At 37.7% G+C, this 19,002-nt stretch overlaps 1 protein-coding gene across 10 annotated transcripts in view; it reads right to left on the bottom strand.

Moving 5' to 3' along the window:
- Positions 1–2,493: 2,493 nt before the first annotated feature.
- Positions 2,494–19,002, bottom strand: part of LOC121485162 (RNA/RNP complex-1-interacting phosphatase-like) — a 48,783-nt gene continuing 32,274 nt past the window's right edge. For 5 of the 10 annotated variants that reach the window (XM_041745232.1, XM_041745234.1, XM_041745239.1 and 2 more), the window contains 4 exons: positions 11,949–12,050; positions 8,908–9,870; positions 7,230–7,268; positions 2,494–5,434 (listed from right to left, as the gene is read on the bottom strand). In XM_041745232.1, the coding sequence (XP_041601166.1) occupies positions 5,242–5,434; positions 7,230–7,268; positions 8,908–9,870; positions 11,949–12,050 (1,297 nt within the window). In that variant the 3' untranslated portion in view covers positions 2,494–5,241. Of the gene's footprint in view, positions 7,272–8,907; positions 9,871–11,948; positions 12,051–19,002 lie in introns of all 10 variants that reach the window. The other 5 variants (XM_041745240.1, XM_041745236.1, XM_041745233.1 and 2 more) reach the window with 5 other exon arrangements.

Raw genomic sequence — 19,002 nt, 5'->3', positions numbered from 1 at the left:
AAAATTGGACAGCCACGTGCAGAAGAATGAAACTAGACCACTCTCTTTCACCATACACAAAGATAAACTCAAAATGGATGAAAGATCTAAATGTGAGACAAGAATCCATCAAAATCCTAGAGGTGAACACAGGCAACACCCTTTTTGAACTTGGCCACATCAACTTCTTGCAAGATACGTCTATGAAGGCAAGGGAAATAAAAGCAAAAATGAATTATTGGGATTTCATCAAGATAAAAAAGCTTCTTCATAGCAAGAGAAACAGTCAACAAAACTAAAAGACAACCTACAGAATGGGAGAAGATATTTGCAAATGACCTATCAGACAAAGGGCTAGTATCCAAGATCTATAAGGAACTTAGTAAACTAAACAGGAAAGAAACAAACAATCCAATCATGAAATGGGCAAAAGACACGAACAGAAATCTCACAGAGAAAGACATAGACATGGCCAACAAGCACGAGAAAATGCTCCGCATCACTGGCCATCAGGGAAATACAAATCAAAACCACAATGAGATACCACCTCACACCAGTGAGAATGGGGAAAATTAACAAAACAGGAAACAACAAATGTTGGAGAGGATGTGGAGAAAGGGGAACCCTCTTGCACTGTCGGTAGGAATGTGAACTGGTGCAGCCACTCTGGAAAACTGTGTGGAGGTTCCTCAAAGAGTGAAAAATAGACCTGCCCTATGACCCAGCAATTGCACTGCTGGGGGTGGGGGGTTTACCGCAAAGATACAGATGCAGTGAAACACCGGGACACCTGCACCCCGATGTTTATAGCAGCAATGTCCACAATAGCCAAACTGTGGAAGGTGCCTTGGTGTCCATCGAAAGATGAATGGATAAATAAGATGTGGTTTATGTATACAATGGAGTATTACTCAGCCATTAGAAATGACAAATACCCACCATTTGCTTCGGCATGGATGGACCTGGAGGGTATTATGCGGAGTGAAGTAAGTCAATCAGAGGACAAATGTTATATGGTTTCACTCATACAGGGAGCATAAAAAATAGTGAAAGGGAATAAAGGGGAAAGGAGAAAAAATGAGTGGGAAATATCAGAGAGGGAGACAGAACATGAGAGACTCCTAACTCTGGGAAATGAACAAGGGGTGGTGGAAGGGGAGGAGGGCGGGGGTCGGGGGGACTGGGTGACAGGCACTGAGGGGGGCACTTGACGGGATGAGCACTGGGTGTTATGCTGTATGTTGGCAAATTGAACTCCAATAAGAAAATACACACACACACACACACACACACACACACACACACACACACAAAAGATCTCAGCTCAGAATCTCAGTTTATTCCTCAGGTTTTGTTGCCTTTTTCGTGAAGGCAGAGATGCCTGATACTCAGGCCAAGATGTGTGATGAAAGGCCTTTGGAAAATGTAATCTGGATTCAAAGTTGATACAAGATAGTTTTGATGATTATATTCTACAATAATAGTAAATTTGAGTATTAAAATAAAGATTAGTTTTTTAATAGCTCACATAGATTACTATATTAAAATTACTATTAAAATATATTCTCATTTATCATCAGTTTGAAAGATGAGCTGGATTTCACTCAGATTGGTCTGGTCCCTCTCTGATTCAGATTCTAATAGCTGCTATCTCATTAGAATGGGACAGCTGCTTATGGTTAGTTGTGCTCACTAACCATGTTTATTTTCAGTTTGTGTGAGTTGTATCTTTTAAATTTATTATAACAATCTTAAAGTTTCAGTGGCTTACCACAAAAAATGCTGATTTTCATGTTCATGGGTCTGCATGTCAGCTGGGTAGCTCTCCTTCAGGTAGTAGGTCTAGTTCAGGCACGCTCCCATACCTTGCATTCTCTTATGAATGGCAGGAACACCAGAGAGGAAGAGGAGAAACAGGATGCCTTTTATAGCCTGGCCAGGACAGGCCCCTGTCCACATTCTACTGACCAAAGTAAGTCATATGACCAAGGGCAACAATTAGCAAGTTGGAGAAATACGGAGAGGAATGGCTAGGTCATATGGCAAAGGGCATGAATAGCTTATTCTAATAATACAGAAGAGGAGTGAAGCAGTGGGCACAATGACTGAACCTACCACACAGTGTCTCATTAACTAAAACATAAAGGCTGTTTTCTATAAATTAGAGTCTATTTATCTTGCCAAGGAATATTTTTTAAAAATGTCATTACTTCCAAGATGGCATCAATCTGCAACTTCTTTCCACAGCCTTAATCGGGATGTTCTAGCAACCTGCAGATTAGCCTCGTGTTCTATTACCATAGAACCATTGTATGGTATGGTTCTATTACCATTTCCTAAGAGAACATGCATCTGTTTATTTTCTTTTTTCTTTTTTTTTTATTTTTTTATTTATTTTTATTTATTTATGATAGTCACAGAGAGAGAGAGAGAGAGAGAGAGAGAGAGAGAGGCAGAGACACAGGCAGAGGGAGAAGCAGGCTCCATGCACCGGGAGCCCGACGTGGGATTCGATCCCGGGTCTCCAGGATCGCGCCCTGGGCCAAAGGCAGGCGCCAAACCGCTGCGCCACCCAGGGATCCCTGTTTATTTTCTTTATTTTATGTATTTAGGAAAAAATGTAGCTAACTACCCAAGTTTTTCTTTGTACCTGAATCTAATACAACTGAGTACATTTAGTTTTATCACAGGTATAATGGATTTTTTTAATAATGGGAAAAGGAGTATCTCTGTGAATCTTCTCTAGAAAAGTAGCACTTAAGACTGTACATGTGATAGAAGTACTGCTATACGTTTTGCATTTCTCTATGTTAAATAAATGTCTAACTTTAAATTGATGATACAGTGATGGCATCACCCTCATCAGCATCTGAGCTGACTTTCTGTTTTTATATCCCTATTGAATGTATAGTGAATAGCAAAGGTCACCACAGTACATGGATCAGTCAATAAAAAATGAGATACAGTCACCTAAAAAACAGCATCACTCCTTATAATGAAGTCCTAAGAAGAAAGGGTAGGAAACCCTGGGAGCTGGGTGGGGAACACTGAGTACTCAGGGTGACCTAAGCCAAATTCTATTTTTCCTCCTAAACCCGCCCTGACTCCTGAATTATATGATAATTAATGCCAGCACTGTGTCAAGTAACCACGACTTCATCAACTCATCAGCACTTGCCCATTTTACCTTTGCAACATTTTTCATTTTGATTCCCCTTTCCAATCTTATTGTTATCATCCCAGTAAAGACCTGACACCAGGAATGGTGGTTGTGTCTCCAATATTAATGACAGAGTGAGCTTTATAAAAAACAGGCTTTGGGGCAGCTGGATGGCTCAGTTGGTTGTGTCGGATTCTTGATTTTGGCTCAGGTCACCTGCTTCAGGCTCTGTGCTCAGTGCAGAATCTGCTTGTCCCTCTCCTCCTCCTCCCACTCTCTCAAATAAGTAAAGAAAGAAATAAGTAAAATCTTTTCTAAAGAAAGCAGGCTTTCTCACATTGCTCCCTAAAATTGCTAGTAGGTGTCCACTGCCTACAAAATAAGGTCAAACTCTCCAACGGACATTCAAGCTACCTGAACCATGCCTATAAGCGCTCTCCAGGCTTACATCCCACTCCACCCCTCTGATGTTACCTACACTCCAGGCAGGACAGACTGCTTGTTCACCCAACACTGTTCAGGTTATTTGCTCAACTTGGAACACCTCTGCCCCACTCTACCTGTAGACCTCAGCTCAAATGCCTTCAGTGGAGCCTTCTTCACATCTCCAAGTCAGAATAAACTGTTTCTTCCCTGCGCTCCTGCAGCCCTTTTTCTAGGCCTGGATTAGACCTCAGATCCTTCTATTCTGGGTCTGGGTTAATCTACCTCTCCACTGCCAGGAAGACTGGTCCATACTACTATTTCTGCTTTGGTATACTTATTTCGTTGTCTCTTGACATGACCTACATCTTCCTCCAGCTCTTAAGGACCAGCTCAACTCCTGCTTCCTCAGTGATGCCTCCTTGCATTACTTACGCTGAACTTCTCCTTGGACCATGCATTTCGTTTCTGTGTAGCTCTTGATCACACACATTATTTAAGTAGAATTTTAAGGATTAGAATGCACCTTAAAAGGCCGTGCTTATCAAAACTTAATGTGTATATAACTCACATAGGAATCTTGTTGGAATAGAAATTGTAATTAATAAAAGATGATTCAGTAGGTCTGGGGTGAAGCTGAAGTTCTCCATTTCCCACTGGCTGCCTGGTAATGCCAGTACTGCTGTCCAGGCACACTTCGAGCATCAAAGCCCTAGGCTACTTTAGCATTCATAGAGTTCCTTCTACTGGCTCTCTGGTGACTGCCGTCATCATTTGGCAGCCCACTCCAGTGGCCAGCTCAAGGGCAATTCACAAAGCTTAACTTTTTCTCTATACTCAACATTCCTCAACGGTTTCATCAATTCTTCTGTGCCTCATTCAGATTTGTCTGCCTTGCCCTCTGCCTTTGGGGAGCCACAGCCTAGCACCCAGTCAGAGCCTGGTGTGCCGCCTAGGGATTTCTTCCAGTTCTCCTGCCAGCGTGTTATCCCTGCGCTTCTGCTAGAAACCCGTGGGAAAGAGCTGGAAGTGATCCATAATACAAGCCGACATGGAACCTTTAAAGACTTCATAAAGTTCAGCTGGTTTCTTATTATTGCTATGATGGATTCTTCCTTCTCCCGGCACTATAAGCCATAAGAAGAGTTACTGGCTGAGAAATTTAGTTCTGATGGGCTTTTGAGCTCTATGATTTTGTAGTTTAACCAACTAGGTGGAATCTATCTCTTGTTCTATGCACACAATAATCACTTGTAAAATGAATAAATAAATCATAAGGAAATTATTTTTTATGAAGTTTGCAACCAGAAATGCAATTCATTAGCATATATAACTAAAAATAGAGCCTCAATAAATCAAATTTCCAGTGCTGCAAAAGCAAAAACTACATGTATTCCATATTATAGTTTCCTTATATTTATAAATACTCTTAGAAAAAAACTGAAAGATGTAGATGGCTAACTTTGTAATAACATGGGCTGCCTTCTGACATACAGCTTATTTGATTATGAAATTATTTTTGGCCCAGTAATAGTACAAAGGGAGCAAGTATAGATAAATGGTGGGCAGTTTTAAAGTGAACTACTTGGCACCACTTGCAGTTTTTTCTAAAAGTAAGTCCATAATGCTCTCTCTCCAGCTCTACAATTGGCAGGCATACTGTAATTGTAATCAGTAGCTTAAAAATATGACCTTTTGTCCTGTTCCATATCTCTTGGGTTTCTGATTCCACAATAGTCAACTGAACCATTTTCTTGGAATTCACATGGAGATGAAAGTTCCTGTGAAGAATATGCTGTCAATCTGCTCTGTTTTCCGCAGCTAAATCCACCTGGAGGATGTATTCTTCGATTATCTTCTGGATACACCAGCCTAATGATGTAATATATAGTTATTTTTAGTTTTTTATTATTCGAGCTTTCAAACATAAACAATGGTAGGATAATACACATCCATGTGCCTAACAGAACTTAAGCACTTGTCACCACTTTATAAGTGTCACACAAACAGGAGTTAATTATAATCACAGAACAAGATTCAAACTTTATGGGGGGGCGCCATGCTGAAAGAAGTGAGTATACACCTTTTTACCAACAATCAAACAGTGAAGGTGGGCAGAGCCCCTGCGTGATGCAACATGGTAACGTAAGCCAAGGGCTCAGGTCCTTAACCACATGGAAGAACATACCTCACATGAAAGGGGGTGGGCCCCTCCTCACCCTGCAGAGATTTAGGACCACAGCAACTATATTTGCCTATTCCTTTGTGAATTATGAAGTTAAAGACATCAGCAGAATCATTCTGGTGTAGCAGCAACTCAGCGGGTTATATGACCATAGACTGTCTCTTTTAGAATATTTCTTTGACACCGAGAAGCTAAAGACTAATGAGTCACCTGTTTTAAATTGTAGTTTTTGCTTTTCATACATGTTTAAACCTAAAATTTTTCTTTCAATTAACCTCAACTAAAATATACATTTGTGGGATAATTCCAGCAGATTTTTAGTATAAATATTTGATAGTGTCTATATAAAGAACTCATTTTTTTTCCTACTGCAGCCCCTTCTCCAAGTTGCTAATATGTGTGTTATACTGTCAGTAGTGGGTAAGTTGAAAGGAAGAGGGCAGGAGGAGTCCTGTCTTGGCTGTCATTTGCCCTTTTTACCCTCAAACCAAGGTCTCTTTTGGTCTATCTCAATTTTTCCTCTCAGTCTCTCTATTTGATCAGAATACCTTAGAGCCATTTTAATCCTGTTAATAGCTGAAGAAGTTAGGAAATTAAGAAAAACTAGGTAATTTAAAACAAAAACTCCATCTGATTTCTACGGAGTAGTTTAATATAAATCAGTATCAAATATACTTTTATTTATTTATTTTTAAAGACTTTATTTATTCATGAGAAACACACACACACACAGAGAAGAGCAGAGACACAGACAGAGGGATATAGGAGGCTCCACACAAGGGAGCCCTGTAGGGAGAAGCAGGCTCCACACAGGGAGCCCAACTTGGGACTCGATCCCGGGTCTCGAGGATCACGCCCTGAGCCGAAGGCAGATGCTCAACTGCTGAGCCACCCAGGCACCTGGACTATTATTTTATACTGAAACTTCTGTTTTTTTCACATAGAATGCTTGTAATCCTGACCCCAAATTTGGTACTAAGTGACAAGATGGGAGAAAAAAGTAAGCCAACCAAAGGCCTTTTCATGCCCTCTTTTGAATTCTATAATCCTCCTAACCCAGAGCATCATCAGTAAGAGAAAGGCTGTCCTAAGGGGAGTGAGAGATTTTTATTGACCAATCTTGTATTTTATCTTGTCCATTGGAAGACAGTGGGTTCGGGTTAGGTGCAGACTTATAATCATGGAATAGAGCTAAGCTATTATGAAGGAAATGAAACAAATTTCTAACTTAACTGGTACCAACTAGTAGCCACTGGTAACCCAGCTGCAGATAAACCAATTAATTGGTTTTGCAACCCCCAGACCACAAGGGAGGAGTGACAGTCATTTCTGAGGCAGTGGCCGGGATCTGCAGAAGTTGTATATAAACCTTGAATACAAGTGGATTCAATAAATATGCATTTTCTAACATGTTTATGTGTCAATGGTAGCAATCAGGGATAGGATTGATAAAGATGGTTGCACAGCTCAATCAGCATTTACCTCTGACTTTTGCTTCTGCAGTTATCAGTGCCATGGTCCCTGTGAAATGAATAAAGTGAGGAAGACAAGTGAGAGGTTGGTAGGAAAGGTAGGAGAAAAAAAAGAAAAGTTTCTAAAGAAAACCAGGATAACCTGTAGGAGATTCAGGTAAAAATTCACACCTCTCCAGGTACATGTAGAATGATGCTGTACAACTGGAGGAAACATTCTGAATTGAAAGGGAAGCACATATTCAGTTTATATCTTCATCTCCTTTCTCAAACTTTTCCCCTCTTCTATGGTCTTATCCTCTATCCCACCATACTGCTCTCTTTTCCTGGCTTGATTTTTCACTTCTATCCCTTTTTATATCCTTTCTTATCTTGTACTTCCCCCTTTAGAATGTCAGGCTTCCCCTCTCTCCTTCTGCTTGCACTTCAGTTTCACTGTAGTCCATGTTCTCCTGATGCTCCCATCTAATGGCACAGAAGACAATTACTGCCTGGCAGAGAAAGGACTCCTGGCACATGTATATTAAAAACTAATTTGTAAAAAATAATGATAAAAAATAAAAAATACTTTGTAGCAAACAAAAGACAAACCAAAAAACAAACTTTTAACTATAGAAAACAAACTGATGGTTACCAAAGGGGAGGTTGGTGGGGGACGCAGGTGAAATAGGTGATGGGGATTAAGAATACCAAACTTATCCTGATGAGCACTAATATATAGAATTGCTGAATTACTTTATTATATTCCTAAAACTAATTTAACACTGTATGCTAACCATGCTGAAATTAAAATTTTAAAAAATAATTTGTAGCACATCTACAAGGAATACAGTTGACCCTTGAACAATTTGGAGGTTAGGGGTGCTTATCCCTGCATAGTCGAAAATGCACATATAACTTATGACTCCCCCAAAACTTAACAATTAACAGCCTGCTGTTTACCAGAAGCCTTACTGGTAACATAAACAGTTGATTAACATGTGGTCCTAAATAGTATATATTATATACTGTATTCTTACAATAAGCTAGAGAAAATATTCTTCAAAAATCATTAAGAGAAAGTACATTTACAGTACTGTAAAACATCCACATAAATGTGAACCCGCATAGTTTAAACCCATGTTGTTCAAGGGTCAACTCTATTTTTAAAAATCCTTATGTAGGGGATCCCTGGGTGGCTCAGCGGTTTAGCGCCTGCCTTTGGCCCAGGGCGCAATCCTGGAGTCCCAGGATCGTGTCCCGGGATCGAGTCCCGCGGCGGGCTCCTGGCATGGAGCCTGCTTCTCCCTCCTCCTCCTGTGTCTCTGCCTCTCTCTCTCTCTCTCTGTGTCTATCATGAATAAATGAAATAAATCTTAAAAAAAAATCCTTATGTAAAAGTCATGGTATTTCTTTGAAAAGTCTGTTCCAGATATTTTTTTTTTACTATTAGCTTACAGTGAAGGGTTAAACTGTTTAAATCTAATTTGTATATTTACTTCAATCTTGGGAAATAAAGGTAAATTTTTAATTCACAGCATCAGAAATAAACCTTGATTATAAATTGAATCTATTTAAGAATAAATCTGAATTTTAGTTTTAGGTGATAATTTGTATCACTCTTATACAAATACCTTAATTTGAAAGAAATCTGAGTGTTTTGCTGGAGTTAAGTATCATTTCTTACTGTGCAAAACAAAATGACTCACTTATCTAAATGCCCATCAGGATTTATGGTATCAGGAAGTGGAGAGTCCCGAAAATATTGTGGTAAGGATGTTTCCTGTTCAAAATTCAAGTCTTCCAATAGAATCTGTTCTTGTGGATCATTAGTTGGCTGGGTACAGGAGGTTAATTGCCATGGTCCTGTTTTGCTGTTCAAATCAAAATTTCTTAACTGCATTTGTTTTTGAAACCTTGGAAAAGGTGGTCTTTGTCCATGATCTCTACTAACATATTTTTTCAATGACATTTTCTCTGAGAAATCATTGTTGGAATGGTCATGTAGAGATCCTTGTGTGTGCTCTGATACTTCATCAATACATTCTAAATCTTCCAAATTCATTTCATCATGAAAACAGTCCTGGTGGAAAGGTTTTTGCCTTTGAAAACCACCACCTCTGTTGAGAAAATGAAAGCTTTGTACTAGTAACTGGTCCTGAAAATCACCATGGAGTGGGTACTCACGGTTGTTAGAGAAAGGTTGTCGTTTTTGTTCCCAACTTCTGTTAGTAAAACCAAAATCTTTTGTTGGAAATTGTTCCCAGCAGTTACTATAGGCCTGATGTTTCTGAATGGAATGTCTCCTTTGTCCATCAACTTTGCTAACAAAATCAAAATCGTCTCCAGCATCTGGTTCATGACAGCCACTGTGACACTGATGATCATGAAATGGTCTCGGTCTTATTCCTTGTATCTTGTTGAAATCTGTTTCTTCTCGGGAGACGCCATAACACTGGTGATTAGCAAAGAATGAACATCTTGGTCCTGGTCCTTTGTTACTCAGATCCCAATTTCTCAAGTGTCTCTCTTCTGCCATGCTGTCACTACACTGGCGTTTGTAAAAATCCCTAGGACTCTGGACAGGCCCACTGTTGACATAATCATAATCCTTTATCTGTGTATCATTTTGAGGGTGCTGGTCATTAAGATGTCTTGACCTTTTCCCAGTCCTATTAGGGGGGAAATATGCTATAAATGCTAAGTATTTGAATAATAAAGGATAAATGCTATGCCGTTAGTAAAATCTCCCCTTGTTCAGTTCAACAGGACACAAACTATTGTTTTCCTGAACTGAATTGCGCCACATTTTCATTTTTCTCTTTTGTTTGTGCTTAAGAGCCCCAAACTCTCTCCTGCAACTATTAACTTGTAAATTTCCAAACAAGTGTGTTGGTATTAAATAGTAATTTTTTTTCCCCTAAAAACTAGAGCACAACACATTTTCACAGCATCTTTTCATTTAAAGGAATGTGTCATAACCAGATCACTTTTATCATAATCTATGATAGGTTAAAGAAGTAATCTTACACATATGGCTGGTAACATTCTGTATTATTGTACTGACTTCATGTCAGAAGAAATAAAAAACATATATTGATTTTTATATAATTACTCCTAAAAACTATGAATAGAGCTTATAATATAAAATATTTGGTATAAATAATATATTTGGTAGTTCCAGTTTCTTTACTTTTATAAATAAAGCTGCTATGAGCATTCATGTCAGATTTCTCTGTGAACAAGTTTTCAGTTCTCTGGGATAAGTGCTCAAGAGTGCAAATGCTGGGTTGTATGCTAAATCTATTTTTAGTTTTATAAGAACTGCCAAACTGTTTTACAACATAAACAACACACCAACTTGAAAGAGTTGGAAGAGAAATAGATAGCATTTGGAATAAAAATAACTATTTAAAAACCCTAGGATAAGATACTAAAATTGACCACAAAGTTAGTTAGAACTTTGCTTCCTAGCAACAAGAAAAGGAAAGTTTCATAAAAACAAAACACAGCCTAAACAAAAATAAACAACAAAACCCCTCGATGTTGTCTGAAAATTTCTGGCATCAAATTCTGAGAGGATTTTATTCACTGAAGATAAACAAATGCTTCCTTGGAATGTGGGGCACAGATATTATGTGAAGGAAGAACTTGTGTCAAGGCAGATATGAACTGCCATGATAAGCAGAAGAGCTCGTACAACCCTTCATGTATTTCATGCACATCCTGTGATGTTGCTAATGCCTAACAAAATGCCTGGCATTGCTCAAGCACTCAGTGAGGGGTGGAGGGGAGAAATCGGTACGTTCAGGTGGCAAAATGCTGCATGTTTTAAGATAAGATTTGAAGCCAGAAGAAAGAGGCAAACAGGAGAATATTGTCTAGTCTAGCTTGTATTAAATCAGTTCAAAGAAGATAATCTCAATTTATTGCTACTTCAGTTAAAAAATACAAATACCAAATATTCCTCTTGATTTAAAATAGTAAGTATTGTGTATTCTGTGATGCCAATAGAGAAGAATGCAATTTTTTTTGAAAGATAGAGGAACAAAAAGGTTTTAAGATAATTTTTAAATTCTCTATCAGTTTATAAAGATATGGGTATATATGTGAGTCATAGAAGAAATTCTAGTACCATTTGATAACCTTATCCACTTTCTGCTAATATTGGTAGAATAAATACAAATTATTACTTAGAATTGGAGCATTTTAAATTTTGAAGGAATCAGAGAGATTACCTAGTTTAATATTTGCCAAATAGTTTGGAGAACATTAGTCTTGTTAATACTAATGTTAATACTTATTCTGTCAAGGGGAAAAGAGTTTTGTGCTTGAAAAAGTTAGGAAAATGCTAGGTTCAATAAAATTTAATAAATTTCTTAACTTTAGGAATTCTAAGGGCTTTTGATAAGCTAGTGTTCATGGTGACATCAGCAAGCATTTCCAAAATTTATCTTAAAAAAACACTGTTTATTCCTGTAAAACAAATAATACTTCACAAGATAAGAGTTTTATATGTCCTTAGAATATAGCTTAAGAAAAGCTAACTGATCTTGTCCAATTTATGTTACAAATTAAACAACAATGGTCTGAAAAGGTTGTGTCACTGGCTCTATATTATCTACAACTTAAAAATGGCAGAATCAGATTTGGTTGTAAACTTCCCGATTCCCAATCCCATGGGTTTCCCCCCTATTAATATGTATCTAAACTTTCATAAAATATTCATCTACAATTATGTTACTTTTACCCATTAAAGTCTTCATTTGGGGACCAATCTTCAGATTCTTCCACAGAATTAGATGGGAGATTTGCATCTTCATCAGAATCCCAGACATCCATTCCAAGATTACTAAAGGAAAAATATCAATAAAAAATTCTAATTCAATCAGAAACAAGGTCATATGCTTTTAGACACATAAGTTGAGCACAAAATAAGATAAAAAGCACATCTGCACACCATTTGCATCTTGGAAAAATCTGTGAATATTTTTCCATTTGGCCTTCTTGGATAGAATAAAGCTTAAGAACCTTGAGGTAGAGGTCATCAGTCAAGCAAAATTTAGGATGTTAGGATTCTCAACTTTGAGGATGTAAACATCTTCTGTGGCCAAAAGATCATAAAAATAAAGGGCTTCAGGAATAGGCAGTATGAGGAAGGGCTGAAGGGAGAGATAAAGGGGGAATGGGAATAAGTCAGGGGTACTAAAGTACCGGACCTTAGACATCCCTAACTCTCCCCTTCCATATACCTTCCCAGACTACCCATACTTCCATTATCTGAAATTACCTTACTGAATGCCTTTCTCCAGGACCATGCATTCAATCACTGACTTTTCCATTCAGCAAATATTTGTTAGGTGCCCAACATGTGCCCGGCACTGTTCAAACACTTAGAGACATGGTCATGATCAAAGCAGGTTAAGTCCCTGCTCTCAAAAGAGAGACAGACCACAAGTATGTAAATGGTATCATTTCTGATAGTAATAAGTGCTCTGTAGGAGCTCCAGGGTAGAATAATAGTGATTGGGAGAGAGGGACAGGAAGGGCTGACTCTCTGAGGTGGTGACATTCAAGCAAAGTCAGTCATGCAAAGATACAGCATTCCAAGTAGAGCAAAGAGCAATGCAAAATTCCCTCACATAAGGTCCTGTAAGACTGCACAAAGACTTAGAAGCCTCATGAGGAAAGGGAGCTGGTCTGTCTTATTCACTTGCTGAATTCTCAGGGCCAAGCAGAGTACGCGGACACAGTAGGTACTCCATAAATACTTGTGGAATGGAAAAAGATGGGTAATGTGTTCTCCATCATAGCACTTAACAACTTCTTATATCTGCTGGTTTATTCACCTGTCTCCTGGAGGGCAAGGGCTCTTCCCAGCCCCTATAGCTTTAGCATCATGCCTGGCATATAGAAATACTTAATAGAATTCCTGAGCAGCATATAAGAGATGTTGAATCAATACTGTATCTTTATTGGAGAAGATAAAATTAAATGGAAGGTATTTAGGAATGCCTCACTGAATTTATGCTAAAAGACACTTAAGGTTTTTGTGTAGCTACAATGTTGTTTAGTTTCAAAAAGCAGAAAGATGATATCTGAACATGTTATAAAGGCAAGATGTTCTCAGGGATAAAGGCCAGAGAAGGTAAGAAGAATTATATCTGAGTGTCTATAAATGACAATCAATACCTTAGTAGAATTTTAATATGAGTTCAGAAATTATTTTTCTAAATTCTAGTAAAAAGGATACTAGTATTGTTGTGGTGTATACATTATCTATTGGAAATAACGTTTCCTCAGGTAAAGGCTATAAACAAGTACAAGGAAAAGGTTTCAATAGAAAAAAACACATGAGAGAAAAGATTTAATTGAATAGCTCGTATAAGAAATAGAAAAGAGTAACCAATAAATTTTCCTCCCAGAGTACTTGAATAAATACTAAGAAGGAAATCTCTAGCTCTCAGGCCAAATTCAGGTTTTGGTTAACTTTTATTTAGCTTCTTAAATTCTGAAAGATGATAATGCTTTAAGTGCATTATAAAGTCGATGTGGTCTTTAAAAAACAAATATAAAAGTCATTATTTTTATGAGCTATTGTATAAACTTTCCCAAACATCTATGATTTGAAAAGAAAATGTTCCCTACATAAGTGTGAGATTTTGTATGAAGTTCAGGTGTGAGCAAGATTTGGAGGTCATATGATAGAAATAAGAGCTGAAGTGACAAGAAAATGGAGTATAGGAATAAAAGCCAAATACAGTCTTATCAAACATCTGCAATATGAAGAGGAGACCACTAAGGCGAATAGAGCTATGAGAAAATTAAGAGGCAAACTTGGATAGTATTGTATCCAAAATAAAACAATTTAAAGTATATGTAGAGAGAGTTAATGATGCCAGATGTTGCAAAGAAAAACTGTAGGATTTGGCTAGGTGGTTGTTGACCTATGAGAAGGAAATTTTAATTAAGTGGGAAAAACAAATGATACATTTAGGAAGAGAATAAGAAGGTAAAGAAATTGAAGTAGTGATCCTAGACAAGTGCTTTTTAAAATGTGATAATGGATCAAAAGAATGGAATGGTAATTTGTACAAGATGTAGAAACCAACAGAATGGTTCTAAGTATTTTTACAATTTTGTATACTTAAGGTATACAATTTGATGATTTGATATACATATACATTGTGAAATAATAAGACAGTTAACATGCATCTCTTCACATAGTGTGCACGTGTGTGTGGTAAAAATTTCAAGTATACAGTATGTTTTTATCTATTGTCACTATCCCGTATGTTAAATCTCTAGAAATTACTCATCTTACATAACTGAAACTTAGTACCCTTTGACTGACAACTCCCTATTTTCCTGCTTCCCTACTCAGTCCCTGGTAACCATTCTACTCCCTGCTTCTAGGAGCTTGACTTTTTAGATAACACATGTAAGTGAGAATATATACCATTTGTCTTTGTGTGTCTGGCTTATTTCACTCAACATAATGCCCTCCAGGTCCATTTATGCTGCCACAAATGGCAGATTATTTTTTTTAAGGATGAATAATAATGAATAATAATAAGGATGAATAATATTCCACTGTGTGTATATATCTCATTTTGTCTACTAATCTGTTGATAGACATTTAGGTTGTTTCCATATCTGAGCTATTGGGAATAATGCTTCAGTGAATTAAGAGTGCAAGTATCTCTTCCAGATCCTGATTAATTCCTGATTTTCAATATCCAGAGGTGGGATTGCTGGGCCATACACATAGTTCTATTTTTAATTTTTTAAAATTAATCTGGGGCAGCCCAGGTGGCTCAATGGTTTAGCGCTGCCTTCAGCCCAGGGCATGATCCTGGAGACCTAGGATCGAGTCCCATCATGGGCTCCCTGCTTCTCCCTCTGCCCGTGTCTCTGCCTCTCTTTGTCTCTGTATCTCTCATGAATAAATAAAATCTTTAAAAAATAATAAATAAAATAAAATAAAATAAAATAAAATAAAATAAAATAAAATAAAATAAAATCAATCTGTATGCCCACTGTGAGGCTCGAACTCACAACTCCTGAGATCAAGAGTTGCATGCTCTACCAACGGAGCCAGCCATTTTTTGAGGCACTTCCGTACTGTTTTCCATAATGACTGTACACATTTACATTCTAACCAAGAGTGTACCAGGGTTCCCTTTTATCCATATCCTGAGTTATTATTATTATATTATTATTTTTTAAAGATCTTACTTATTCATCCATGAGAGACAGAGAGAGAGAGAGAGAGAGAGAGGCAGAGGGAGAGGCTGGCTCCACGCAGGGAGCCCAACTTGGGACTCGATCCCGGGTCTCCAGGATCACGCTCTGGGCGGAAGGCAGCTGCTCAACTGCTGAGCCACCCAGATGTCCCAGAGTAATTATTGTTTTTAAATAATGGCCATCCTAACAGGCATGAGGTGATATCTAATTGTGGTTTAATTTACAGTTCTCTGATGATTACTGACATCAAGCATCTTTTCATACACCAATGGGCCCATTTGTGTGTCTCCTTTAGAGAAATGTCTATTCAGACTCTTTGCCCATTAAAAATTTATTTTTGCTGAGTTTGCAAATATTTTCTTTTGTTCTTTAGATTGCCTTTTCAACTTATTTCCTTTATTGTGCAGAAGCTTTTTAGTTTGATGTAGTCCCACTTAAGTTTGCTTTTTTTGCCTGTGCTCTTGGTACCTTATCAAAGAAATTACTGCCATGACCAATGTCAAGGAGTTTTTCTCCTAGGAGTTTTAAGATTTAGGGACTTATATTTAAGTCTTCAATCCATTTTGAGTCCATTTTTGTGAGTGGTGTAAGATAGGGGTCCACTTTCATTCTTTTGCATGTGAATACCCATTTTTCTTAGCACCATTTATTAAAGAGACTATCCTTTTCCCATTGTGTATTCTTGCTGCCCTTGTAAAAAACTGACTGTATATGCATGAGTTTCCAAGCTCTCTATTCTGTTCCACTGGTCTATATGTCTGCTTTATGCCAGCACCATATTGCTTTAATTATAGTAATTTTGTAATATAATTTGAAATCAGGAAGTGCAATGACTTTGGCTTTGTTCTTCTCAGGAATGCTTTGACTATTTGAGGTCTTTTGTGATTCCGTGTAAATTTTAGGATTATTTTTTCTATTTCTGTGAAAAATGCCATTGGAATTTTAATAGGGACTGCACTGAATCTAGTATGTTTCAAAGTAAGAGAAAAGTGGCAAGGGAGGTTTAAGATATGAGAGGGCAAAGAGATAGTGACAATGAGATCCTAGAGTTAAAGAGGAATAATATTCTGTAGAGATGGAAGTTAAAAAAAAAAAAAGGAAACTTTTTTTCTAAGAATGAGGTAGAAGCTATTAAAAAGAGAGGGGGGTAGTAAGTCATATATGGGAGTGACAACTAGACTCTATTGCAAATAATCATAAACCCTATTCTAAAATCACAAAAATAAGGTAATTATGTAAGGTGATGGAAGTGTGAACTAACCTTATTGTGGTAGTTATTCCACAACATACATGTGTGTCAAATTATCATGTGGCACACCTTAAACGTATGCAATGTTATATGTCAGTTATATAAAGCTGGAAAAAATTAAGCGTAAGTCTACCACATGACCCAGCAATCCTATCCCTGTAAGACGTGAGAAAACATAACCATACAAAGACCTTCACATGAATGTTATTAGCAGCACTACTGACAATAGCCAAAACCAGAAACAACTTAAATGTCCATTAACTGATGAATGGATAGATGAAATGTGGTATATCCATAATGAAAATATTATCCAGCAATAAAAAAGAACCAACTTCTGATACATGCTATGGCATGGGTGAACCTCAAAATATTATGCAAAATGAAAGAAGCCAAATACAAGAGACCACATATTATATGATTCTGTTTATATGAAACGTCCAGAAAAGGTTAAATATATAGAGATGAAAATATGTAGTGGTTGCCTGGGGTAGGAGAATGGGAATTAACAATCAATAAATATGATGGATTTTATTAGGAGATGGAAGTAGTTTAAAGTTAATTTACAGTGATGGGTACACAACTTGGTAAATTTACCAAAAATTATTAAATTGTACCCTTGAAATGGGTAAATTATATGGTATATAAAATATGCCACCCAGGCATCCCAGTTGTTAAGATGTGTTATATGTAATTTGGTTTGTGCATTAAGCAACCAATTTAAATTATTTGAATTAAAACATTTCAAATTGGCTTTAAATTATATTTTTTGTAACAAATAAAACTAGAAAATCCCTCATGCTGGATAAAAACAGTAAAACCCACCATTAAACTATGTTTTCTGAATTTAATGTTCTTGATTCCTTTGAACAAATATAGAAGGCCTGAAGACAACAGAATTTAAGCTTATTTAAGGGAGCTTCAGGGGGCACCTGGGTGGCTCAGTCAGTTAAGCATCTGCCTTCAGCTCAGGTCAGGATCCCAGGGTCCTGGGATTTAGCCCTACATTGGGCTCCCTGCTCATCAGGGACCCTGCTTTTTCCTCTGCCTGCAGCTCCCCCTGCTTGTGCTCTCTCTTTCAAATAAATAAATAAAAATATTTTTAAAAGGGGTGGGGGAGCTTCAGAGTGTGTTTGTTCCAAATCCTTCAGTTTACTCTTGAGATAACTGTGCCAGGAAAAAGGAAAACTTAACCAAAGTCACATGACAAGTTAGTGGCAGAACCAGACAAGAATTCAGCTCTCCTGACTTTAATATATATATTTTTTATTATACTGTGTAACCTCCCACATTTTCAGAACAGAAACTGAGAAAAATTAGGAGAAAAATAACCTAAATTCATGGTGTTATATATTTTGTCATGCTATACATATTCTTGAGCTTTGTGTCAGAGGTAGTTAAGTTACTTGGAAATAATTTGATCCTTTTACATATTGCTTTGAAGAATTATTAGGTAAATTAAGAATAGTGTTTGGTCTAGGTCTAACTATTCCCCACCAGTGAGTGAAACAAGACCCTTCTGAATACTCCCCAGAACCCTATCAATTAGGCAGTTTTCCAATCTGACTGGTGGGAAAAAGCACTATTCCTGGCTCAGCGTAAGAACCATTCATTCCCTTTAATCTTCTAGTAGTTCCTACCCTGGCCTCCACGCAGTTTGCTTACACGCAGAGCACCTCTCTACTGATACAGAGAATTCTCTCTCTGTGCAGCTTTCCTGTCCAGCACGAGTTGCGTTGGTCTCTCTGATCATTGTCTCCTTAACTCAGGGTATTCATCTGGCTCTGCCACGACTTCTCCTTTCCTGTGCCATGGCCTGCAAACTCCAAGGCGTAAACTGCAACAATCATAGGTCATCTAGGTCCACATTTTGCCTAACTGTCCTTTATGCTTGGTATCTTTATGCTTTTTTTTTTTAATACTAACCATTTTAATTTAAATTAATAGCATTTCTGGAAGACCAATGCAGTTGATAGAAAATATAAAAACTTTTACTGTACAAATTTTACATCACATTAAAAAGAGCAAGTGCGTGCCTGTGGCCACAGAAGACACTGGTTTGACACACACTAATGAAATCTGGGCTAACACTGCAGCATCACACAAGCTCATTAAACGGCTTCACATTTACATCTCCACCCAGCCCCCTAATCAACTCAGAACAGCAATGCAGGCTTACAGGACACACGGCTACCCCCTGTAGTCACAAGGAGAAATGCCACTAAGAGGGCAGAGGGGCTCCAGCACCCTGCATGGATTTGGTGACATGGAGAGGTCAAAGTTGCTACACTGCCCACGACCAACAGGGAGC

The sequence above is a fragment of the Vulpes lagopus genome, chromosome 2 (assembly GCF_018345385.1).
Source record: "Vulpes lagopus strain Blue_001 chromosome 2, ASM1834538v1, whole genome shotgun sequence".
NCBI lineage: Eukaryota > Metazoa > Chordata > Mammalia > Carnivora > Canidae > Vulpes > Vulpes lagopus.
Note: the sequence above shows the minus strand (reverse complement) of the source record. Positions and strands in the feature narration are given on the sequence as shown.